Below are 24,718 nucleotides of genomic sequence, written 5' to 3' on the forward strand. Positions count from 1 at the left end.
CAAGCTTTAAAAGGCCATTTATTAATCTTAAATATTTACAACTCATACAATAAAATATGTACCAGTTTACTCCTGATGGGTTATGTTGTTTGGAAGAGGCTTTACCTGTTATCTTTATCACTTTTATTTCTGATGGTTGAGAATTATGGTTATCTTTTAACTTCTTACATTCTTCTTTGTAGATGTTTTAAACCACAGTCATATCGCTTTCCTAGGAAATTTCTATGACGGCCCAATTAGAAGCTTTCTATAGTTTCCCATCTCTGTAATCTTAGCAGCTCAGGAGGCTGAGGCAAGAGGATCACAAGTTTTGGGGCCAGCCTGGGCAACTCAGAAAGACCCTGTCTTAGAAAAAGGGCTGGGGATGTAGCTCAGTGGTAAAGCACATATGCGCTCAATCCCCAGTACCAAAAAAAAAAAAAAAAAAAAAACCAAAACAAATACAAAACGAAACAAAATAGCCTTCACATCTCTGAAAAGAAGGTCCCCCGGCTTTCTTAGCCATGGCCACATAACAGCTCCTAAATAATCATGGTGAAAGCACATTCCAACACAAATGATGATGATACTGACTAACTTTCAAATGCATACGACTATTATCCCAATGGAAAAAGGACAATATACAGCAATGATTAAATAATGGAAAACGAACTGGAATTTCAAGAAACACAATGGGAAACAGAGAGAGCAGTATTGGTGAAGAGCGCATCAGTCCCCATATTCAGACTTAGATAACACCCTCCCCACCTCCCAGGCTGGACAGCTGCTCTGTGCACATTGTTAGGCCAGAGGGGAACATTTTAAAGCTTGAAGAAAATTACTAAGTTACTTATAACTTGTGTCTTGCACGGTTCGAAAACGTTCATGATGCTATAATTTAGTTTTACATGAAGATATAAAAATAATAAATATTGCCATGCATTATCTTGATGACATTTGAAAAACTCACAAATAAATAACTTGAAACGCGCTCTAGCGAGATTTTCCTACCTACTGAGTGTTCGCTACGGAGGAGGCGAGCAAGCCCGCGAGTTTCTAAGCATCTGCAAACTGAGAAGCTTCGAGCGAGCCCAGCTGAATGCCCTTCACTGACAGGTCCAAAGGGAATGCTCAGGAGGGAGGACAGAAGCCGAGACTGGAGTGCACACAGCTTTTTTGCTACAGGTTTTGGTTGAAAAGGTTCGTGAACTGCCGGGATCTTCCCAAGGGCATGCTGGAAAGGCAGGAAGGGAGCAGAGCCTGGGGACCCTCCGCAGGCCACGTCCTCCTCTTCAGCTTCCGGAACACCCCTGGCGAAGACTGCTGGGATTAAAGGCCAGAGGGGCTTTCATAGAAGGGCGTCGGGTCCCTCGTTAAAGCTGAAGTCACACACCAGAGAGAGGTGGTCGGAGGGGTAGTTGAAGGAGGGGAGCCGGTTGGGCCCGATCTGCTCCTCGGTGAGCAGGTCGAGCGCCGAGCGCACGCTCAGCGCCTGCCTCGAGTACCAGATGTAGTCCAGGGTGTGCCTGCACTCGCCCGAGGTCCGGATCTTCCAGGTGGTGTACGGGGGCTCCGACTGCCCGTCGGCGCTCAGCAGCTTGTAGGCGCTGTTGAGGTTGAGGCTGGAGGACGCGAAGTGCTTGTAGACCTCTTCGGTGGGCTCCGCGTTGAAGTCCCCGCAGACGATCAGGGGGATCTTGGCCCCTTGCGTGATGTTCTGCAGGTTCTGGAGAAGGTCACAGCCCTGGGCCGACCGAAACCGCTCCCAGCCAGTGCGAGCTTTCAAGTGGGTGACGGCGATGCAGAACTGTCGTCCTGATTCTTTGCACTCCAGGGTCTGAGCGATGGCCACCTGGTTGGTCTTCAGCGTCATGGCCGTCAGCCTGATATTGGCACTGTTGACCAGCTTGAACCGGTTCTGGAGGAAAAATAAGGCACAGCCATCTGGTCCATTGTTGTGTTCAACGTCCAGACAAGGTGACCAGGGCTTCGGGAAGAAGGTGCCCTGATAGCCCAGTCGACTGAGGAGAGGATGGAAGGTGTCAAAATAGTGGTCCACCTCTTGCAGGCACAGTATGTCCGGCTGGTAGGCGAGGATTTCCTCCAGAATGAGACACTTCCTCTCTTCCCACTTGAGAGCTTCAACAGGGCACTGTACAAAGTTGTCCTTGCCCTCTCCAAGTGCTGTAAAGACAGAGCCAGTCAGTTGACAGCGACTACAGAACCATGACTTCAAGGTAGCTGGAGGCTCCTGAGGTCAGGTCCACTCCAGGCTTCTGCTTTAATGCCCTGGGTGGTTCTTCTCGGTCTACACTCCACTAATCCCCCCAATTAAATAACCTCTTAGCATCTAGATGAAGCAAGCAACTGACTTCTTTTATATCAAACTATTTTTTTAAATTATATTCCAAACTAAAAGATCTTTGATTTCAGCTTTAGTTAGAGAACTGTTCTTTGCCATCCCAGGGAACTAAAATTTGTGAAATGAAATAAACATTTTTACTCTATACACTAGTTTTAACACTGACTATAATAAAGCCATGTGAACTGATGTAGATGCTACTCAGAATGAACTTTAAATGGGTACTTTTCCTACTTATGAAGGAATACTTGGGAAAAAAAGAAAAGAATCAAAGATTGATAAAGTCAGCATATTCCCTTCTTTTCCAGAAGCTACAGACATACATGCATCATAAAAAAATGGGTCCTTGTTTCTTTTCCTTAAAATGTCTACTGCTACATAAAAGGTAATGTACAGAAATTTGATTGACACATCTGTTTTTTAATTCAGCAGACTCAGGAAAGGAGACCTTTCTACAGTAACAATATATTTCAATGAACAGAGAGTTGAAACTACATCTTTTTGGTCTCCAGTTATACAGCTGAGAATGGATTGGAAACGAGTCACAAAAACACTTAGGTTCCTCCACCCCAGTTCTGTCTCCTGCACAAAATTCTCCATATTACCCCGCCAATGCCACCTAACAGCAATGGACTGGAAGCTGGGGGCAAAAGGCTTAAGGATCTTCTATTGAGTTGCCTGATAAAAGACAGTCACCCCTTCCTTCCACACATCTCCCCTGCACACAGACACCAGAGCACTGAGCATGTGCAGAAGCAGAAAAGAAGTCAGAGCACAGAAGCATCAGGCATACCTTGGGCGAGGATGTTCCATTGCATGACCCTAATGGGTGGGTGGCTACAGGGGCAATCTGTCCTCAGATCCACAAAGTCCCTCTGGAACCGGGGAGGTCGAGTATGCAGGACAGCCCTGCACTCCTCGAGAAGCTCTTTAGGATCAATGGGTTCCAGATGTTCTGGGTCTGGTGACACCAAGTACTCTGGGTGCTGAGAGGCAGCGCTGCTGTTCAGTGTCTTGGCGAGAGCACTATAGAGTCTGCTCGTGCCGTTTCCCATGGAACACACTACGGGAGAGGAAAGCACAGTTACATTAGCTCCTGACCCTGCTTTCTCCCGCCTCAGCTGAAAGGCAAGCAGTTATGTCTGGACCAACTGGGCGCTCAGTGGGCAATGGTGCCACATTCAGGTGCAAAGCCAGTTCTACAGGTCAACTGAAGGAGCTTCCAGGTTCCTGCTTTCCACCTGGACAGGTAATTCAAATACTGTGGTTAACACCAGTCTCTGACTAATATACAATTATTTTAAGGGAAGACTACCTTGACCTTGATGGTCTCTTCTATCCTAGGATTTGTCTTTATGATTTATAACTCTGGTCTCACCAAAGTACAGCCTAACAAAACCCACATTCCTTTTTCTATAGATCGTAAGAACCTGAAGACTCGTTTGTAAAGACTGAGATGTTGGGAAGCTAATGTTGACCCTGGGGAGGTGCTGGGGTATGGCAGGTTGCTGCCCTGCTCATGCCGTAAAGCAATGGCTGAATTTACTCCACAGCTATTTCTGGTGTCAAGTGCACTATCAGGGCTGGGCTCTCCCTAGGATTCCTATCACACTGGGCAGCATGCTCTGCAGTAACAACTGCTGGGTTTTCAAAATTCCAGAAAAGGGGCCAGGAGAAGGGGCAGGAGCCAGCAGGTTTCCATCCAGGATGCACCTTTTCCTGACTTGCATTTCCTGAGATCTTAGAACGAGAAAGGACGAGGAGAGGTCCAGAAAGTGCCCCAGCGCCGCTGTCTTCACATGCACTTTCTAGTGCTTTGCTTCTCAATAGATCACACTTCATTAAGGACAGAGCTCAGTCTTCAACGGGGGAGCACACGGGAAGCGACAGCCATCAGCTCGCCCAAACCATTCAATGACCCTTCTAGAAGTTGACTGTTTTCTCTTCATTTTAGAATAAACTCAGGGGCAAGTTTTACTTGGAATCACCTCCACGATTCTGTGCGTGACGATCCTTGTACTGAGCAACCTGGATTTCTCTACCATATATCCACATCCATTCTCTCTCTTGAAAGACAAGTCTTTGGCAGGCTGATTGACAACCTCTCAAACTAGCAGTCAGTCAAACTCACTGAGGCAGGTCAAAGCTAATTTGAATAGTCAAATATTCTTGAACATCAAGGTCAATAAGCCTACCATTAAGAATGTGCTCTTATCCCCCTCCTCAAAACCAAGAAACGGTACACTGGTCTTCCCAACATACATTCAGCTGTCTGGGCATCTCCAAGAAACCGTACCCACAAACACACGCATGCACAGCTGCTTCCAGAGGGTTTGATTTCAGCATTTTAAATCCATTTTAACTGATTTGCCTGCTTACCTAGTGTATGAGACCAAAGGAAGAAATTTTCTACTTGGCTGGAAATGTCACTAGAAATTTGTCCAAGGAGGCCCCAAAAAGGGGACCTCAACTCAAGATGACAGGGCCCTGGACATATGTGATAGGTACGTATGGTGGCGCACACCTGTAATCCCAGTGACTCAAGAGGCCATGTAAACAGCAGAATCTCAAATTGAAGGCCAGCCTGGGCAACTTAGCAAGAGCCTGTCTCAAGATAAAAAGTAAAAATAAAAAGGGCCTTGGAATGAAGCTCGGTGGTAAGGAAACCTTGGGTTCGATCCCTAGTACTGCAAAAAAGGAAAAAATAATTTCAACATGAGTCATATTGAGGCACAAGAGATTTACTGAAAATGCAAGTGTTGGGAGTCAGTGGGACAGCAGCTGGCCTGGACAAGAGGTGGAGCCAGGGCAGGGTCAGGCCACTTGGCACCATTTTGCCCTGTGCTTGGATGCTGCCCTGCCTCTTGCTCCTCTGCAGGCTAGGATATGGCCACAAGGACAGCGGGGAAGCCTGAGTCACTACTTTAGCATTCCAAGGCTTCATGGGTGATTACTGCAGGCCAGTGGTTCATGGGCACCTCTTTTGTGAGATGTAGTATTTTTCTCTGTACCCCCCAATACCTATCTCATCCACACCACTTTCAAACTCTTTCTTCTTGGTGACTGGGATGTAGCTACACAGGAGAGTACTTTCCTAGCCTGTGTGAGCCCATGGGTTCAATCCCCAGCAAAAACAATACCACAGAGCTGACACCTTTGTGGCTCCTGAGGGTGGTCTCCAGATCTGCAGCAGCACTGAGATCGTGGTCCCCAAACTGTGTGCCAAGGAGCACCAGGGCCCCAGTGCAAACTCAAAAGGGCACCGTGGTATATTTTCAAGATGAGGTAAGTTGTAATGCCGGACATCTGTCAAGCTGCGGGCATGCTACCAACGTGAAGCAGACGGGTTTCAACAGCATGGCTCTACATTCCTCTGGATGACATTATGTCTTTGCCAAGCTGTGCTTTGGGGCTGTTATGACATAATGAAATACAACTTTCATCTAAAAAAATCCCTCCCTAGGCCAGCTCTCTCTCTCAAGCCTGTCACTCCCCAAGTAGTTTTTCTTCCAGGCCTATCACTCCCCAATTTCTGGAAAATGTCTAAATTTAAAGCTATCATATATTCATTGACTTATAAAGATTACCTTGTGGGACTGGGGCTGTGGCGCAGTGGTAGAGCACTTGCTTGACATGTGTGAGACACTGGGTTTGATTCTCAGCACCACATATATAAACAAAGGTTCATTGACAACTACATAGATTTTAAAAATTGCCTTGTACATTGTTTATTAACATACATAATGAATAGATTAAGCAAGAGAGATGATATTTTAAGAAACCTATAATTAAGGGTACTTTCCAATGTTATCTACTGATCAGATAATAGAGACCATGTCAGCCTAGGGATTCAGAGAATGACCAGACTACCATAAACCTGCTTATAATCACCAGATTGTCATCTCCACACACCTTCCCATGCCCCGCCAACTTAATTTTAAAAGAGGAGCTGGGAACCCCAAATCCATCTCTTACTTTCTAGATGGCCCACATTTGCCCTTGAATGTCTCTGCTTTCCTAAATTATATGTCTGTGTCTCTAGTTGATACACCCTTAAGATCATTTCTGCACGTTCTGTCAAGAGCCCCAGAACTCTACTTGTCTTAAGTTGAAGTCTCCTTCTCTGGGAACTCCTCACTCTCCAGTGACAGTTATTGTGATAAAGAAAGTATCATGCAAAAATGAATGTGAAAAGGGGTTGTGCTGTCCAATAGGAGTCCAGTATTTGAGGGTTGGAGAGGGATGTAGCTCAGTGGTAGAGCCATGGCCTACTGTGAGACCCTGGGCTTGATCCCCAGCACAGGGAAGAAGAGCGAGACCAACATTCGAGAAATTAGGGAAAGTCAGAAAAACTATCCTGAACCACACTGAACCACACCTCCTATCTATCTGGACAAGTTAGAAAAATCAATTCCAGATTAAAAGAAAAAAGATAACAGAACATCATTCAGAAGATGCCCAGAGACAAATCAAACTGTGCCCCAGTTCAAAGTGAACTAAAGGTCATTTAAGAAAATGATACAAGGTACGAAAAGTATTCCAAATCAGAATTAGAAACCCAGAAATGAAACCCAGCAGACACACAGCCCACAGATTCATCTTTACCAGCTATGGCTAAACAGACGGAACTCTCTGTCCTCACTGAGCTGTGTCCTAGTGGGGAGAGACAATACCATATTAAGAGATGAAAAGCTGACAATAACCCTGCATGATTTTTTCAAAAGATCAAATAAAATCTCTCCCCCCTCGTCTCCCCTCTGACCATATGTAATTTGTCATATGGAGAAAAAGAAGGAGAAAGGATAGGGAACCCTAGTGGACGGAGCAGTGCCATTTTACATACTATGCCCTTGGAGGCCTCAACCAAAGCTGGCATTTGAGCAGAGAACAGAGACTGTAAGGAAGTGGCCTCCTGGTGCAAGAGCCCTGGCAGAGGAAGAGCAGGCGGGAGCTCAGAGGGGGCACCTGGGCAATCTGAGGAGGGTTAGCACAGCCAATAAGGAGGGGAGGTCAGCCAGTGGCACAGGCAGCCACCCTGCCAAGCACAAGACAAAGTAAGCAGAGTGCCACCAGGACTGGTCAACCGAGGCGCAGATGGGGAGGGCCTCGTTAAGGGGCATCACCTAAACCAAGAGGGTGGCAGCGCAGCCCCATGGTGGAGCATGAACCATGAGCCACCGACACATGTTCTGGCTGACACTCACCGGCTGGTGGATTTAAAAACACCTTGCAAAAAATTGTAGGGAGATGAGGAGAATCCCCTGGGGGACACTCACAGCAGTCAAGGCGCGGGGGATTCGGTGGTGGCAGTAAAAGTGGTCGATTTCTGCACAAGGCTTAAGGAGTCAGCAAGTTTTGTGGATGACTTGGACATGGCTCGTGATAGGAAAAGCAGTCAAAAGGCTGCCGAAGGCCTCTGGCTGAGCACAGGACAAGGACGTTGCCATGACAGTGACAGGAACACCTGATCTGCAGAAGGGTCTGCAGAAGACAGGGTTCAGCAGCTAGTGACTGGCATTCCTAGGAGGGGTACAAACAGGAAATACACAATTGGGAGATGTTAGTGCACGGAAAAGACCCAAGTGGATCATTTTACTTATTTTTGATTGTGGGTTTTGTTTGTTTTGTGGTCCTGGGATGGAACCCAGGGCCTCATGAATGCTAGGCAAGTGCTCTACCACTGGGCTACACGCCAGTCCTAAAGTGTGTTTAAGAGAAAGGAGGCCTGCTGGGTGTGGTGGCACATGCCTATAATCCTAGCAGCTTGGGGGCTGAGACAGGAGGACTGTGAGTTCAAAGCCAACCTCAGCAATTTAGCAAGGCCCTAAGCAACTCAGTGAGACCCTGTCTCTAATAAAATACAAAATATTTTGGGACTGGGGATGTGCCCCTGAGTTCAGTCCCTAGGGGAGGGGGGGAAGGGAGGGGGGAGGGGGGGAGAGAGGGAGGGAGGAGGGAGGGAGAGGGGAAGGAAGCTAAAGGACTGAGTTCTGGAACAGAGGGTTAGTGTAAAAATCTGCAAAGGCAATGATGACATGGCCAGAGAAGGAGAAAAAATTAGAAGCATGATTTTCTTGGAACCAAATAAAGACCAGTTTATCCAAAAGAAAGTTACCACCTGCATCATATGCTACTGACAGTTCAAGGAAAATGATGGAGAACCAAAAACACTGGAAAAACTCCAGAAACACTGGGGACTCTGGTGACATTAACAATAGCAATTTTTTACTTTGGTGGAGTTGTGGGGAGAAGAGTATGTAAGACAGTGCAGAGAAGTTATTTTAAAGGAATTATACCTAAAAAGGAAAGAAATGGAATAGTGGCAAGGTTATTTTTTAGAACTGGCAGCTATTATACCACATCTGCTTGCTACTGTGCACTAGAAGGAAGAGCCAGGGGCAGGGGGCTTTTGACTCCTATGATGGCTTGAGGGAGACGACAAATTCCCTCCCCGAAAGCAACTACAAAAACTTGGACAAATTATCAAAATCACTTCAGTTCTAGAAATGGCAGCTCTGCTGGGGCCTGGGCAGCCACTGGGGCCTGGTGTGTCAGGATGGTAATGGTGCTGACCAGAAAGACTCAAACTGCTGCTCTTCCATGTGTCCAATCTGGGGGGCACAGGTGGGGACAGTGCTAGGACCCGAACCCCTGACCTTGCAGATGCTAGGCAAGTGTTTTATCACTGAGCTACATTCCCAACACCAACCAGTGTATCTAGAAGTTTCTGGATGTTGCCAAGACAGGCAGAATATTTTTTCTATACAAAAAAGATTGCAGTTATCTGTGTAGAAACCAGAGCACGTGAGAAAGCCAGGGCACTTGAAGCAGGGACTGGGAAGTCATCCACGAGTCACAGCACAAAAAGCAGCCGAAATTCCTAGGGCGCCTCAGCCTACCTGGGAGCAGGCATCTGCCCTCACCCCTGTCAGCAGAAGCAGGCCCCAACAGTCTGGTCTGCATGGTATCCCCTGCCAAGTTCTGCCACACTGCCCTTAGCAGGCACCGCATTTTGGAGGAACTCTTTGCTACAGAATAATCAGTTTCTGTGAGTTCAATGTTCTCACCTAAAATTTTTACTTTTTATTTTTGAACTGGCAATTTCTTTTCTTTTCTTTTTTTTTTGAGAGAGAGAGAGAGAGAGAGAGAGAGAATTTTAATATTTATTTTTTAGTTTTCGGCGGACACAACATCATTGTATGTGGTGCTGAGGGTCGAACCTGCACGCATGCCAGGCGAGAGCGACACCGCTTGAGCCACATCCCCAGCCCCAAGCTGGCAATTTCTTAAGTTTATAAAATGCCTATATATTTGGTAAACCGAGATTTTTTTTTGTCTTTAGCCAAGTTTAAACTCTTAGTGTGATGACAGATTTTTACTATTTTTGCCTTGTTTTTAAAATTGTAATTTTTGTACAGCTCCCTCCTTTTTATGCTTCCAGTTGTAGAATATATGATCTGAGGGGAAAATTACAATCATCTGAGAATCAGGGGATAGGAATTTGTTTATAGGCCTTTTATGATAACTGCCCATCCATGGTAATGCAGAAAAATTTGTAAATTTGCTGCTTCCTTTGAATTGTGGGCACATGGTGCATGCCTTTAATCCCAGCAGCTCGGGAGGCTGAGGTGAGAGGATCACAAGTTCAAGTCCAGTCTCAGCAACTTTGCATCTCAAAAAAAACAAAAACAAGATACTCCCCCACTGAACTACTTCAGTAGAGGAATCTCTGGGGGATGACTGTAGTGTGGATATTTTGTGAAGCCCCCATAAAGGGTCAAACTATGCTGGGGTAGTGTAGCAATATTATAGTTGGTCCTTGAGGTGGTACTGGCTTAATTTGGGTAAGTTTACATTGGGGAGCTGCATTAGGAGCATGAGATGCTACAAGTTGTAACAGTCTGCAGTAATCAGGGTAAGTAAAGGCAGAGCCTGTCTCCCTCTGTGAGGGCTGGGACACGGTGTGAGGGTCAAGCTTACACCGACGTCTTTTTTACTTCTGAGTTTGGTTTGCTTGTGTTGGTTGTTCTGCTTTTTGGAGCAGACAAGTTTCCATGAGGAAGATTCTTACTCGTGGACTAGATTCCCAGGGACCAGGGCGTGCTGCAGAGCTCAGCCCCAGAGCGCAAGCGCAGTCCCGCCCTGCGCTGGGAAGATGCTGTCCTCTTGGAGGAGTTACCCTGTTTTGCGGTTTCTTACTGGGTTACACCCTTTGCAAAATACAAACACTCCACTGTCTCCTGAACAGTCGTGGTCTGGTGGCTCCTTTGTTCCCTCCCGCTCAGCTCCTGTTCTGGCCTTGGTGCCACCCGGTCCACGAGGCTCCGATGCCCTTCCCACTCACGCGCAGGGATCTGGACTTCAAAATCTCTTCCCAGTCTTGCCTGCTTCTATTTGGGGCTTAGTGACCTGCACCTGCTCCTGGCCCCTCCTGCCCTGTCGGCCCACGGGCACTGGGCATCGTCCCCTTGACCATGGGACCACACATTTCTCACGGCATGATGCCTACTGCTCCCTTTGCCCCCTGCTCTGTGGGTGGTATCTGGCGCGTGGACCTGTTATTACCAGCCTGAATGAACCCCCTCGGAATGCACAGGTCAAACGGACCTTTAGGAAGCAGCTCTTGGTCACCACAGGGGTTTAGCCTGGTCATTTCATGTGAATTAGCATCTCTGATTGGTAATCTTGATTAAAAACACAAATAAATTGGTTAGTTTGGGTTCATCTCTCAATAATACAGGTGTTTGAATGGAAGGATTGGAATCTGTTCTATTTGGTGCTTACTGAAAATATTTTGAATTAGTATTACAAATTATTGCAATTTCTTTATTAAATTCAAAAGTTTTATCAAGTAACATTTTTTCAGTCTTGGGAGAAAAAAGTTATTTCAGGTCTCTGGCCATTGACCAAAAGACAAGTAAAAACTCATGAAGGTTATTGAAGAGGTAAGAACAGAGACAGTCTGACAGTTGTGCCCAGGGCCGCTCCCATTTCCTCTTCCCCAGTTCTACCGGAGTAGTTTAAGTAGGGCAGGGAAGGTGTCGCATCAGTACGTTAGAATCTTTCCACACCGAAAAGCCCAAATGCTATGGCTTCACTGTGAATTTGATAAAAGAGTTAAAAAAAAAAAACCAGCTTAGGTGTTAGTCAAAAGATGAAAAGGGGCTGGGGTTGTGGGTCAGTGGTAGAGCACTTGCCTTGCATGCGTGGGACACTGGGTTCAATCCTTAGCACCACATAAATAAATAATAAAGACATTGTATCCATCTACAACTAAAAAATTTTTTAAAAAATAACGGATAAAGTGTAGTATATGTACAAATGGAGTTTTACTCAGACATAAAGAAGAGTAAAATTATGTCATTGCAGGAAAACAGATGGAACTTGAGAATATTATGCTAAACAGAATAAGCCACTCAGAAAGTCAAGGGTTGTGTTTCCTCTTGCATGTGGAAGTTAGAAAAATGGGAAAAAATAGTGAGAGTGAGATATTATGAAAATAGAAGACAGACTGCCAGGTTTGGTGGTGCTCACCTGTAATCCCAGCAACTCAGGAGGCTGAGGCAGGAGGATTGTAAATTCAAAGCCGCCTCAGCAACTTAGTGAGGCCCTTTTTAAAAAAAAAAAAAAAAAAAAGACTGGTGATGTGGCTCAGTGGCTAAGCACCCCTGTATTCCATCCCCAGTACAAAAAAAAAAGGCGGGGGGCGGGGGGGGGGGGAACATTAGAAGAGAGGAAGGGAATTGGGGGAGGGAGGTAGGAAAGGTAAGGTACTGGGGCCTGAATATGTAACAACAAATTCCACCATTTTATGTATCATAATGTGCCAATAAAAATAACAAAATAGGGGCTGGGGATGTGGCTCAAGCGGTAGCGCGCTCGCCTAGCATGCGTGCGGCCCGGGTTCGATCCTCAGCAGCACCACATACCAACAAAGATGTTGTGTCCGCCAAGAACTAAGAAAAAATAAATAAATGTTAAAATTCTCTCTCTCTCTCTCTGTCCCCCTCTCTCTCACTCTCTTTAAAAAAAAAAAAAAAAAAAAAAAAAAAATAACAAAATAATAAATGACCAATCCTACAAATTCCTATTTATTATTTCCCATGTACAGTCACTAAAGTAGAAGTTTGGCAGGTTTTTGTTTTTGTTTGATAAATTAAAAAGATTTTCCATATAGTCCCAAACTCACACCCCTGTGTATTTACCAAAATTAAGTGAAAATGAACATTCACATATAAATCCATATGCAAATGCTCACAACCTTTATTCACAACTGCCCAAAACTGGAAACAACCAAGATGCCCTTCAGCATGTGAACAGATAAACTACAGGAGATCCATAAAATGAAACACTACAGAGACACAAGGGAACAGCTGTCGACTCAAGAACATGGTGAAACTTAAATGCATTCTGTAAGTGAAAAAAGCTGGATCCAAAAAAGCCACATGTTGTGTGATTCATTCATGGTGTTCTGGAAAAGTCCAAGGGAAGGAAGGCAGACGGGTGGTGGCAGGGGCTGAGGAGTGGCTGGCTTCAAAGGCGATGTGCAGGGGAATGTTTGGGTGAGAGAGCTGCTCTGAGTAGGAGCAGCGTAGTGGATGTTGACTCGGTGCATGTCCCAAGCCCACAGAAGAAGCCACTGCAAAGAATAAACTCTAATGGATGCAAAAATATAAACCAGGAGGTTCAAGGACCTCAAGAGGAAATGAAGACCCCGATGAAGGAATCTAATGATACTGCAGATATATGGACACCTTGCCAAAGTAGTTCAGGGAAAGAGGAGTTGTGAGCTCAGAAACCTTGGAAACAGTGTTTGAATGGGAAACTATATGGCTAAAGACAGAGAACGGAGCAGGAGCACAGTACTTCAGTGGTAAAGCTGTTTCTGGTGGGGGAGGGAGGTAGTGATAGCTCTGGAACTGCTTTACTCCTACTCTGGGGGTGGTGTATAAACAGGTAAATGGATAACAGGTAAATGTTTGGGTTGTCAGAAGTCGGTCTGCCACAGAGAGGAGTTCTAGGCAATGGAGGGAAGGCTAGAATGAACCACTTGGTACTGTGCTAGAGTAAGAGACATCAGTAGGAAGTCATGTTTACCTTACTATATAGTAGGATGTACACATAGAAATAATTATGGTGTGCATGTACGGCTTTGTGTGTACATGTGCATTTCCTGGTTCCATTTCCTGAGAGTGAGCACCCAGTGGCAGCAAGCACACCCTGTGCCCAGATCTTGGTTTCTAATACCATTCTCAAAGAAAAACAGAATCTGGCTCCTTGGAGAAATGACTAGGGCAGCCGGATACAGTGGCACATGCCTGTTATCCCAGCAACTTGGGAGGCTGAGGCAGGAGGATCACAAGTTCAAGGCCAGGCCCTAGCTACTTAGTGAGATCCTGTCTCAAAATAAAAAATGAAAAGGGGGGCTGGGGATGTGGCTCAAGCCGTAGCGCGCTCGCCTGGCATGCGTGCGGCCCGGGTTTGATCCTCAGCAGCACCACATACCAAAGATGTTGTGTCCGCCGAGAACTAAGAAAAAATAAATAAATGTTAAAATTCTCTCTCTCTCTCTCTCTCTCTGTCCCCCTCTCTCACTCTTTTAAAAAAAAAAAAATGAAAAGGGCTGGGGATGTGGCTCAGTCCAAAAAAAAAAAAGACTAGGATAGCAAAAATAAAGATGAGCCAGACAAGGATGCAGCCTGAGAGTTCTCAATGGTCAAAGCAGGAACAGTTGGAGCAGAACAATGCAGGGTTAGATTATAACCCCAAGGTGACGTGTGGATGAGCCCAGAATAAAGATGATTGAGGAAGTGAGGGTGGGAGCAGTGGGGGCGACAGCCTCCCTACAGGGAGGGGCAGAAGGAGAGCTCTGGCACACTTCATGTTGACCAGATATCAGTGTCAATATCATGAGTGGCAGAACCTGATGTGATGTGACTGTCACTTTACCTCTGTGATCTGTCCCTGCCAAACCCATAACCCCAGCCTCACCATGAGAAAAGCCAGCCTCACCATGAGAAAAGCATCAGAAAACTCTGGCTGAAGACAAAATACCAGTGTTCTTTAAACTGTTAAGGTCTTGAAAAACAGGGAAAGACTGAGACCGTCACAGAGCAGGAGTCCAACAGACCCCATGTCTAAATGCAGTGTGGTCTCCGGACGACGAAGGCTGCAGCTAAGTGAACAGTGAGGTACCAGCCGCTTCTCAGTCTGATAAATGCACTTTGTCGTGTCAGATGTCCACCTTCTGGGAAAGTGAGCAAGGGATATGTGGACTCTCCACAGTACCTTCACAACTTTTCTAAAATAATTTCAATATGAAAAATTTACCTGGAGAACGGGCCAGTCTCAAATGTAAAAGCTCAAATTGTACTTCAAGAAAAAGCACAGAGAAAATCTTTGTGAATGTGTTAGGCAAAGAGTTCTTCAACACAGTCCCAAGAGTATAACCATAAAAGAAAAAAAAAAATGAATACATTGGATTTCATTAAAATTAAAATACATGAGCCAGGTACAGAGACTCAGGAAGCTAAGACAGAAAGATTGCAAATTCAAGGCCAGCCTGAGCAATTCAGCAAAAGTCTGTCTCCAAATAAAAAGGGATGAGAATTATATCTCAGTAGTAGAGCACCACTGAGTTAAAGCCACAGTTCCATAAATAAATAAGTCAATTAAAAGATAAAACATTTTGCTTTAAACCATTAAGAAAGTGAAAAGGTATGGTAGTGCATGAATCTCAGGAGGCTGAGGCAGGAGGATCAGAAGAGCTCCCTGTCTGAACTTTAATAAAAATATCTTTGAGCCAGGTGGCTCACACCTGTAATCCCAGCGGCCTGGGAGGCTGAGACAGGAGGATGGCGAATCCAGAGCCAGCCTCAGCAAAGGTGAGGAACTAAGCAACTCAGTGAGACCCTGTCTCTAAATAAAATACAAAATAGGGCTGGAGATGTGGCTCAGTGGTTGAGTGCCCCTGAGCTCAATCCCTGGTACAAAAAAAAAAAAAAAAAAATCTTCAAACATTCAGAAAAGATCAATGTTCAAAGCTTATTTCCTGAGGCCAAATAAATTCATCCAAATGGAAATTAAGATATTGAAAAATACCAAATTGTGGCCAAAACCTTTGCTGAACTTCATCTGGTACTCAGACTGGCTTCTAGGTCTAATTTTATCTTTGGAAATTAGCATTTTGAATTTGACCTCATGTATTGAGTTTCTGCCACTTTGCTAGAAAAAGTAGCAGCCATCGTTCTCAATGCATACCCAAGTTATAGGATTTAAATAGGATTTACATAGGCAATAGACACATCAAAACAGCTGTATCTCAGGGCTAGGAGTGGAGCCTATAGCAGAGCACTTGCCTGGTCTGTGTAAGCACCACTATCACAACAGAAAACCTATTCTTAGTGGCAAGCAGCCCACCCCTTGCCACTAATTCTATAAGCATATTTTCATATATGGCTACAACTAAATACTTTCATCCCTTCTACTATTAACTATTACCCAATACCTCACTTCTACTTTATTTCATTAGAATAAATAGCTTTTCTTACTCTTATAATAGCCATTAAAGAATTTTGGATATTTAAGATTTTAGATTTCTTAAATACAGTAGTACAGATTGAATATATCTTTATCTGAAAGGCTTGGGACCAGAATATTTTGAATTTCAGATTTTTAAAATTTTGGAATATTTGCATATACATAATGAAATATTTTGTGGATAGAACCAAGTCAAACATAAGACTCATTTGTTTCATATACACTGTATGTACCTAGCCTGAAGGTAATTTCAGGCTATTTCCAATGTGCCTGTGTTTTGACTGCAACTCATCACAGGAGGCCAGGTATAGACTTTTCCTTTGGGGAATCATACCTATGGTCCCAAGCCTTTCAGATAAAGATATATTCAATCTGTACTACTGTATTTAAGAAATCTAAGAAAATCTTAAGAATCCAACAATTCTTTAATGGCTATTATAAGAGTAAGAAAAAATATTTATTCTAATGAAATAAAGTAGAAGTGAAGTATTGGTAATAGTTAATAGTACCTGCAAAGTTTCAGATTTTAGAGCATTTTTGGATTTTGAATATTCAGATGAGCAACATCAATCTACAGTAAATAAACTTCTCACATTTAGTCATCTGCTTACTTTCCTAAAAAATGGGCAAATCATTAAAATATTTAAATATATACATGCACCCTTAATGATACCATTTACCACACACTTCTAAAGCAATCTAGTTAGATGACAAAATCCTAGAGTAGTAACCACGAGGAAATCGTCCAAGATTTAATAAAACACTGTCCCATCGATAATTATAATGCTGGATGACAAAGGTCCAAGCCCAAACTGACCGGGCCCCACCACCCATCTGAAGCAGTCCTGACACCATGCAGGAACCAGACACCTCTCCAGATTTGTCCCTCTAGATACAAGGAACTGTGTGTTCCAGGCTGTGTTCAAACCGTTTGGTTGGTGAATAATTTTTCCCAGTTTGAGCTTACTATCTTGAAAGGGTAACTCAGCAAAAACAATGATTAAAAGTCAAAGAATAAGCAAAAGGCAGAATTATCTTGGGTACACACCTGGGAAGCTGCCGAAGCTGATCAACCTTGGGCCCAAGAAAACCCTCAAGAATAAAGTACACAATACACCAAAACTGCGACCAACCAACGTCACAGGAAGGCATCATTGAAGCAGCAATCCAATGGTGCCATCTGCTGGCCAAGTGTGGAACCGCCTCAGAAACTTCAGAGCTAATATATGCTTATTAGATCTGGTTCCTGAATAAATTTGGCCACCTTCAAGACAAGCCAGCAAAAATAAAGACAATATTCAGCAACATAAAACAGCTTGGATGTTGACTACATGGTATATTCATTCCTTTCAAATTCTGAGACAGAGTCTTGCTAAGTTCCCAAGGCTAGCCTTGAATTTGTGATCCTCCTGCCTCAATCTCCTCAGGTGCTGAGCTTGATTACAGGTGTACACCACCATACCTGGCACAGTATATTTATTTTAAATAGAACTAATATAGATACAAGCTCCGTTGTTCAAATCAATGGGGCACAATTTGGTGGCTCTCATTTTCTTACACCTGGCCCGCACCCTTGGTGACTTGAACTCCAATCCTGACCCAGCACCCAGAAGACGCTGTGAAGATTGAGTTGAGCAGGATGGACCGGCTAGGTGACAGCTACACCTCTTCTGCTTAGTGATACCTGTCTTCTGGACTTATGAGCAGGCGACTGACATTTGAGAGAATGTGCCGCGGCCACTTCCACATTCTTTTCACTGCTTTTTCTAACAACCCTGAGAACCAGGTGTCCTACTGGGCATTTTACAGACCTGGACAGTGGAGAGCACCTGCACCGTGGATGGCTGCCTGTCATCATCTCCAACCGTGTGGCGCCTGCCTGTGAGGGAGCAGCCGGGCACACACTGCCGCCTATCCTACGTGCCAGGAATAGACAGGTCAAGTTCCACCTCCTCCATCCGTCAGACGTCATTGTCATTACAGCACACAGCTGGTACAGCACAAAGTGTACAACGCAGTGTCACGACCCGCCTGGCATTACCCGAGATATCAGATGAAGGTCATGACTCTACCCAGAGTGTCTAAAAATACACGGCCAACAAGGCAAGCGACCTTTCTTACCAGGCGTCAGTCACAGGCTAGACAAGGACGCCTGAGTGTTTTCCAGAAAAGGCTGAGCTATACCTTCAGTCGAGACAGCCTCACCTAAAGGACATCTGAGGAAAAGGAAATCCTTCCCCAGGAAAAGCTGGTCTGACTGGAGCCAACCACTGCCACAAGCTGGGCTTTTCCAGAATAATCCTCTGAACAGTCAGGCCAACACCAGCGATCTTCATCACTAGCATCAGTCAGTATCTGGGATACCAAGAAAACGGTCCATTTTTAGTTAAGAAAGACAGAAGCGATATTCAGCAGAGTTCTCTCCAGGTCAGGGGTCCTCCAAACCCAGTCCAGGAGCTGCACATGGCCTCACCTGTTTTTGCTGCCAGTAACCAGAAGACATTGTTCTTTTACATTTCTGCTTAGAAAGTTTGTGTGTGGACTTGGTTTTCGTGTTTGTTTCTGTAATACTAGGGGTGAACCCAGGGGTGTTTTACCATTCAGATATATTCCCATTTTTATTTTTTATTTATTTATTTATTTATTTTTAATATTTATATATTTTTTAGTTCTCGGCGGACACAACATCTTTGTTGGTATGTGGTGCTGAGGATCGAACCCGGGCCGCACGCATGCCAGGCGAGCGCGCTACCGCCTGAGCCACATCCCCAGCCCCATTTTTATTTTTTTAATTTTGAGACCCGGTCTCACAAAGTCACCTAGGCTGGCCTTGAACTTGTGATCCTCCTGCCTCAGCTTCCTGAGTGGCTGAGACTGCAGGCGTGTGTCACCCAAAGTGTGCCAGCCCAAAGTATTCATTCTTAAAATGGGAACTAACAGCTCACACACAATCTATACGTCCTTGGGTCTGTTGATGTCCTTAGGTCTGTTGATCTAAGGATAGTGAAATGAAACATACGTCTTTCTCCTTCCCAAGACTTTTCAGTAATAAAGTTCCTATGGCCAAATATGTTTAAAGAACAAAGCCACAGCCGGGCTTGGGGGCACACACCTGTTGTCCCAGTCACCTGGGAGGCTGAGGCAGGAGGATGGCAAGTTCAAGACCAGCCTGGGAACTTCATGAGATCCTGTCTCAAAATAAGATTAAAGACAAATAAGGGGCTGGGAATGTGGCTCAAGTGGTAGCGCTCTCACTCTCTCTTTAAAAAAAAAAAAAAAAAAGACAAATAAGGGCTGGGGATGTAACTCAGAGGTGGAATGCCCCTAGCTTCAACCTCAGTACCGTGAAAAAAAAAAAGAAAGGACAAAAGGCGAATATCCTGTGCTAAGAATCACAGCTAAAGTGTTTCTGTCCTGCCCACAACAGATGAAATCAGGGCAAATGTACTAATTTGACAAGAAAATGCCCAGTGGCGGACACGTCCATCTTACAGGTGTTTGTTGAGTCTTCATAGACAGTACCCCCTGAAGAAAACATAACCGAGTCCCCGCAGGGTGGTGCCTGTTATGGGAGTGACCTAGGAGGCTGAGGCAGGATTAAGTTCAAGGCCAGTCTCAGCAACTTAGTGAGGCCCTGAGCCACCTAGTGCCACCTGTTTCAAAATATACAAAAATAAAAGGGCTAGGGATGAGGCTCAGCAGGAGGGTGCTTGAGTGCCTGCCTAGCATGCACGGGTCCCTGGGTTGAATGCCCAGCATCCCCCCACACACACAGAGAAAGATCAGTGATATTGGAAAATCAGAAGGATGCTGTCAAGAAGCCAAACACTTGAAGGCGTTCCAGGAAGACAGGGACAGGTCTGAGTTCACAGAGGAACCACAGTGCAGGGAACTGCAGGAGCTAAAAGGGCAAAGGTGGCCCTTCCAAGGGTGCCCTGGAGAGGCTTCAAGGTAAATCTGCACACAGATGGGCAGGAAAGGCAGAGGGCCAGCTGTGAGGCAGTCCATTCAAGAATGAAATCCGAAGCAGCCACTGGCCACAGCTTTCCCTCTCACACAGGCAGAGCCTGGGAAGATGGCTTTGGCTGCTGGGTAGAAGGCTCCAGGGAAAGTGGGCGGTGTGCCACAGAAAGGCTTCCAAGGCTGAAGCAACCTGCAAGAGCAGACCACATCAAGAGCTTGCTGTGGACCTGAGGGTACCTACCAACCACCTGGGGACTGACCCAGGGACGCTCCAACACTGAGCCACACCCCCAGCCCTTTCTATACATATATTTATTTATTAATTTTTATTTTTTTCGATACCAAGGATTGAACCCAGATACACTTAACCACTGAGCCACATCCCAACCCTCTTATTTATTTATTTTTAAATTTTGAGATAGGGTCTGGCTAAGTTGCTTCAGGCCTCACTAAGTTGCTGAGGCTGGCTTTGAACTTGAGATCCTCCTGGCTCAGCCTCTGAGTAACTGGGATACAACCATGAGCCACGGCACCGAGCTGTTTTTCAAAAGGCAAGAGGTTAGACCGTGGGACACAGAGTGAAGTCCTCCTTGCTTTAGGGAAGGTAAAGGTCAGGTCCTCAGGAGGCTGCCTCATACATTCTCCAGGGAAGGCCAGATGCCAACTCACCAGACCCTCTTCCCACTCAGCTTACAAACTGCTCTTCGGAGAGGTGGACAGAGAAAAAAGCAAACATATCTACTTGCATTTAAAGCTCCTGTTATAGACACAAAACAGATTTCCATGAAAGGGGGGCTACTGGAGAACTAGAAAATCTCTAGAAATGTAAAACGACTGCAAAACAGGAAATTTCAGAAAATGTCATGAAATAAAGATAAAGGCATTAAAAACATGAAGAGACATGGGGGAGAGATCCATAAGGCCAACAGTCTAACAGGGGATCAAGAACATGAGAACAAGAGGCAATATAGTGATAAGATTAGTCCAAGAAACAATGTGCTAAAGACTGCACCTGCTCAACAGGTGCCGAGACATTTATCTGGATGAAATTTTAGAATACCAAGGATAAGAAAACTTGTAAATTTCTACAGACAGTTCTCACAGTGATATTTACACTTTGGAGGCAAAAGATTTTCATTATTGGCTTGTGTTAATTTCTGTAAGTTTTGGAAAAAAATAAAAAACATCAAGTCATGAAATTATTTCCAAATAAAATGCAGCAGACTCTCGTTGATAGTTCACATCCATAAAAACAAAGCATAAAAAGGAAACAGAAAAAATATTATATCCAAGGAATTGTTAGAATTAGCAAATAACTCACATTGTAGCTTGTGCTGGACCAGGTACTGACAGTCCCTGGTGCGTTTGAGGACATCAGACAGACGGGCAGCAGAAGCTCGCCCAATCCCACTTCCTTCTTCTCTTTTCCCAACCAAATATTGATTACTAATCTAAAGAATACCTCCATGGAAGGTATGATGGCACACACCTGCAATCCCAGCGGCTCGGGAAGCTGAGGCAGGAGGTTCATGAGTTCAAAGCCAGCCTCAGCAACGGTGAGGCACTAAGCAACTCAGTGAGACCCTGTCTCTAAATAAAATACAAAATAGGGTTGGGAATGTGGTTCAGTGGTTGAGTGCCCCTGAGTTCAATTCCTAGTACTAAATTAAAAAAAAAAAAAAAAAAAGAAAGAAATTTATGGCTGGAGTCTAAGCACTTAGCAAAATGAGTCCTTGCTGGTACACCTGTGCTGCCTACCTGGGCTGTATGTCAGAATGAGATGTTCAGGTTCCATTTGCAGGTATTAAAATTCAGAAGATCTGGGCCTTACATTTGTTTGATAGCAGAAGGAAAAAAAAAATCATTCTTTCCCTAGGCCCTCCTGCCCATGTCCCCCGCTTTCTGAATCCAACTAGGTTTCAGGTGTTACTCTGACACCAGGCAGAGACAAGACAGCCAGGGTTCTCAGAACAAATCCAAAATATCTTAATTCCTCTTTTTACCATAGTCCTAGTTCGCTTACCAACATCAATGCACAATGCCCTCCAAAGTTCTGTTTATTAAAGAACGATAATAACTATTTAATAACTATCAAGGCCCTATCAAGTCTGATTACTCATTGGACTCCTAACAACAAATATTGAGGCTGTGAGTCTCCTTTCTTCTCCATACCCCTCCTTCAAGAAACCAGAAGATAATTGCCTCACTCTTTAGTGAACAGAACAGACAAACCTTGCTCATATTTATCCAGGGATCTACCTTGATGACAATGTCAGCCTCAAGTTTCTTCTCACCGTGAACTGCATGAATTTGCCAACTCCTTCCTTTCTGTCTTGGGGGTAAATGCTCTTGCTCAGGGGGTCTGCTGAACTGCCTCGGGCCCCAAACTCACCATCTTAGCACTCTTCCAGAATCCTCTTCATGGCTTCTCAAACTTGTCAGAAACACATGAAATATACCAATTTGCCAGTTTTCTCAGGAAATTGATCCAAGCAGATAGGTGCAGAAGCAGAAATCCATATTTTAACAAGTGTCCCAGATGATTCTGGAAGTACCTCTTTTCCAAAGAGGTTTCCCACTGCCCCCTCATCTACCACCTCCTTCCAGGTACTCCCTTCCAAAGTACCCTCCCTTCCTCCCAAAGCAAAGATTTCCCCACTGATTTGTCTTCTCAATTCCTGTTGCAATCAGCCATGTGGTACAAAGTAACAGTTGGCCTTTTAAGTGTCCTGGTGTTAAAGGCAGAATGTGGATATACTCTATCAATTCATCTCATTTGCTTTTTCAGGTGACCTCTACCATTAGGAGTCAGCAAACAAAGTTCAATAATGTGCAAATGTTTGTAAGTGGGCTGAAGATGGTTCTAGAGCCACGGTTATTAACTCAAGAGCCCCCCACAGTTCACTGTATTGAAACTGCTACCACCAAGTGCAACAGGAAAATGATACCTTAGTTCTCCCACAAGGAAAGCAATTTAGTCTGTAGAAGCTGGATAATTACAAGCTTTCCCATTTCTTCTCTCTCTTAAGCAGCTTACTCACATAGTTAAGGGACCTCCTAAATAAAGCCGCCTCCTCAACAGAGTTGGTATTTGCTTTTAAAATTGTACCAAGAAAAAAGCATTGTGTTCCAGCGGTGAGCGGTAATCCAGCCAACTCTTCATTATCTGAGGAGGGATCTGGGGGCTGGCACTGACATCCCACGACAGCGCCCACTGCAACTCAACCAGTGCAGTAACTGTGGCAGCTGCTGCCTCTTTATGGGGGCTGCTGTCTTGGCTTGAGGAAAAACATTGAGATCATCTCCCAGTTCCCCTTTAAATCCTAAAAACCTAGCACTTGAAACTGATTTCATTTTCCCAGTAACTTTTTTGAGGTAGAGTCCAGGGTGCTCTACCACTGAACAACACCACTCCCACATTCCCCCCACACACAACAAAGAGTCACTAAAGTTGCTGACACTAGTCTTGAACTTTTTTTTTTGTGGTGCTGGGGATTGAACCCAGGACCTTGTGCATGAGAGGCAAGCACTCTACCAACTGAGCTATATCCATAGCCTCACGGGTCTTGAACTTGAGATCCCCCTGCCTCAGCCCCCAAGTAGCTGGGGTTACAGGCCCACATCATGCCACACCCAGTTCATTTCCCCAGTAACTGATAATTGCCCAGAGGCATAATTAGGAAAGGAACTGATTATCAAATGAGTCCAAACGTTGGGACTCATTAAGCCCCAAAAAAGACTGGAGGGCAGAACAGCTTTTAGCTCCTTCAAAGCCTGTCTTACCTGTGGGTATATATTTTACCACTTTGGAGCATTTAACAATCATCTGTTTAGCATGCATGAGGCCCTGGGTTCAATTCCCAGAACCCAATTAAACGAAACACTTCACCCCCCCAAAAAATCCCCACAAAACTGAGTTTTATTATTATCTGCCTCAGTAATATGGAAACCCAGAGGCCCCCTATTAAGCATTCTGATTTAGTAGCTCTACAAAGGATATTCCCTCATCCTCATTTCTAAAAGCACCTGCAGGCAGGTTCTGGGCACTGTCTACTTTACAAAGGGCCTCTTTGCTCAGGCCTCTCCCCTCTGGCTCCTGCTTTGCAGCAACAAAATGCTTTACATTAATCTCTTCCAATTCTAACCAGGCTTCAAGGCCTGGTTCAAGGACCAACCACTTCTACAAGCCTAAAAGGATGACCCCTGCTGAAAGGGACTTTCCTCCCCTGGCACCCTGGTGCCATTTGCAAATCTTTAACCATAAAAAAAAAAAAAAAAAAAAGGTGTTTCATCTCGCTGATCAGCTCTTTCTTCCCCAAGGCTCAGCTCTCAACAATGGTTTCATTTCTTTTCTTCTTTTGGTGCTAGGGATGGAAGGCAGGGCCTGTGCATCCTGGAGCTCTACCATGAAGCAACCTGGATGGGCTGGGATGTGGGTGTTGCTCCAGGAGGAAAGCTTGCCTGGCATCTGTGAGACCACATTCCGTCCCCAGCACCGCACACATGCCGCGCACAACACACGCAAAAGGAGCCCTGCCAAATCCTTGGATTTATCTTTATCTATAAAATCAAGAGGATCTTTTAAAAACTTCATAAAGTACACCTATATCAGAAGCTTAATATTTTGCCCAGGTACAGAGGCAGATGGAGGTAATCCCAGCTACTCAGGAAACTGAGGCAGGAGAATTTCAAGCTGCAGGACTGCCTGGGCAATTTGGGGGGACCCTGTCTCAAAATAAAAAAGGCCTGGGGTTGTAGCTCAGTAGTGCAGCACCCCTAGGGTCAATGCCCAGTAGCGGGGGTGAGGGTGGAACTGACTCTTGGTGAACAGAAGGCATCCGTTTTTTTTAAGACCTAAATTAACGTATACAGGAC

General features: G+C 44.9%; 1 protein-coding gene across 4 annotated transcripts in view; it reads right to left on the reverse strand.

Annotated features, from left to right (window-relative positions):
- Noct (nocturnin) overlaps window positions 1–24,718 on the reverse strand; it is a 25,842-nt gene continuing 1,124 nt past the window's right edge. For 2 of the 4 annotated variants that reach the window (XM_078022124.1, XM_078022123.1), the window contains exons 2-3: window positions 3,135–3,404; window positions 1–2,163 (exon numbers count right to left, since the gene is read on the reverse strand). In XM_078022124.1, the coding sequence (XP_077878250.1) occupies window positions 1,328–2,163; window positions 3,135–3,396 (1,098 nt within the window). In that variant the 5' untranslated portion in view covers window positions 3,397–3,404 and the 3' untranslated portion in view covers window positions 1–1,327. Of the gene's footprint in view, window positions 2,164–3,134; window positions 3,405–16,928; window positions 17,037–17,691; window positions 18,475–24,718 lie in introns of those variants that run through there. The other 2 variants (XM_078022125.1, XM_021727908.3) reach the window with 2 other exon arrangements.

This window comes from Ictidomys tridecemlineatus, chromosome 9 (assembly GCF_052094955.1).
Source record: "Ictidomys tridecemlineatus isolate mIctTri1 chromosome 9, mIctTri1.hap1, whole genome shotgun sequence".
NCBI lineage: Eukaryota > Metazoa > Chordata > Mammalia > Rodentia > Sciuridae > Ictidomys > Ictidomys tridecemlineatus.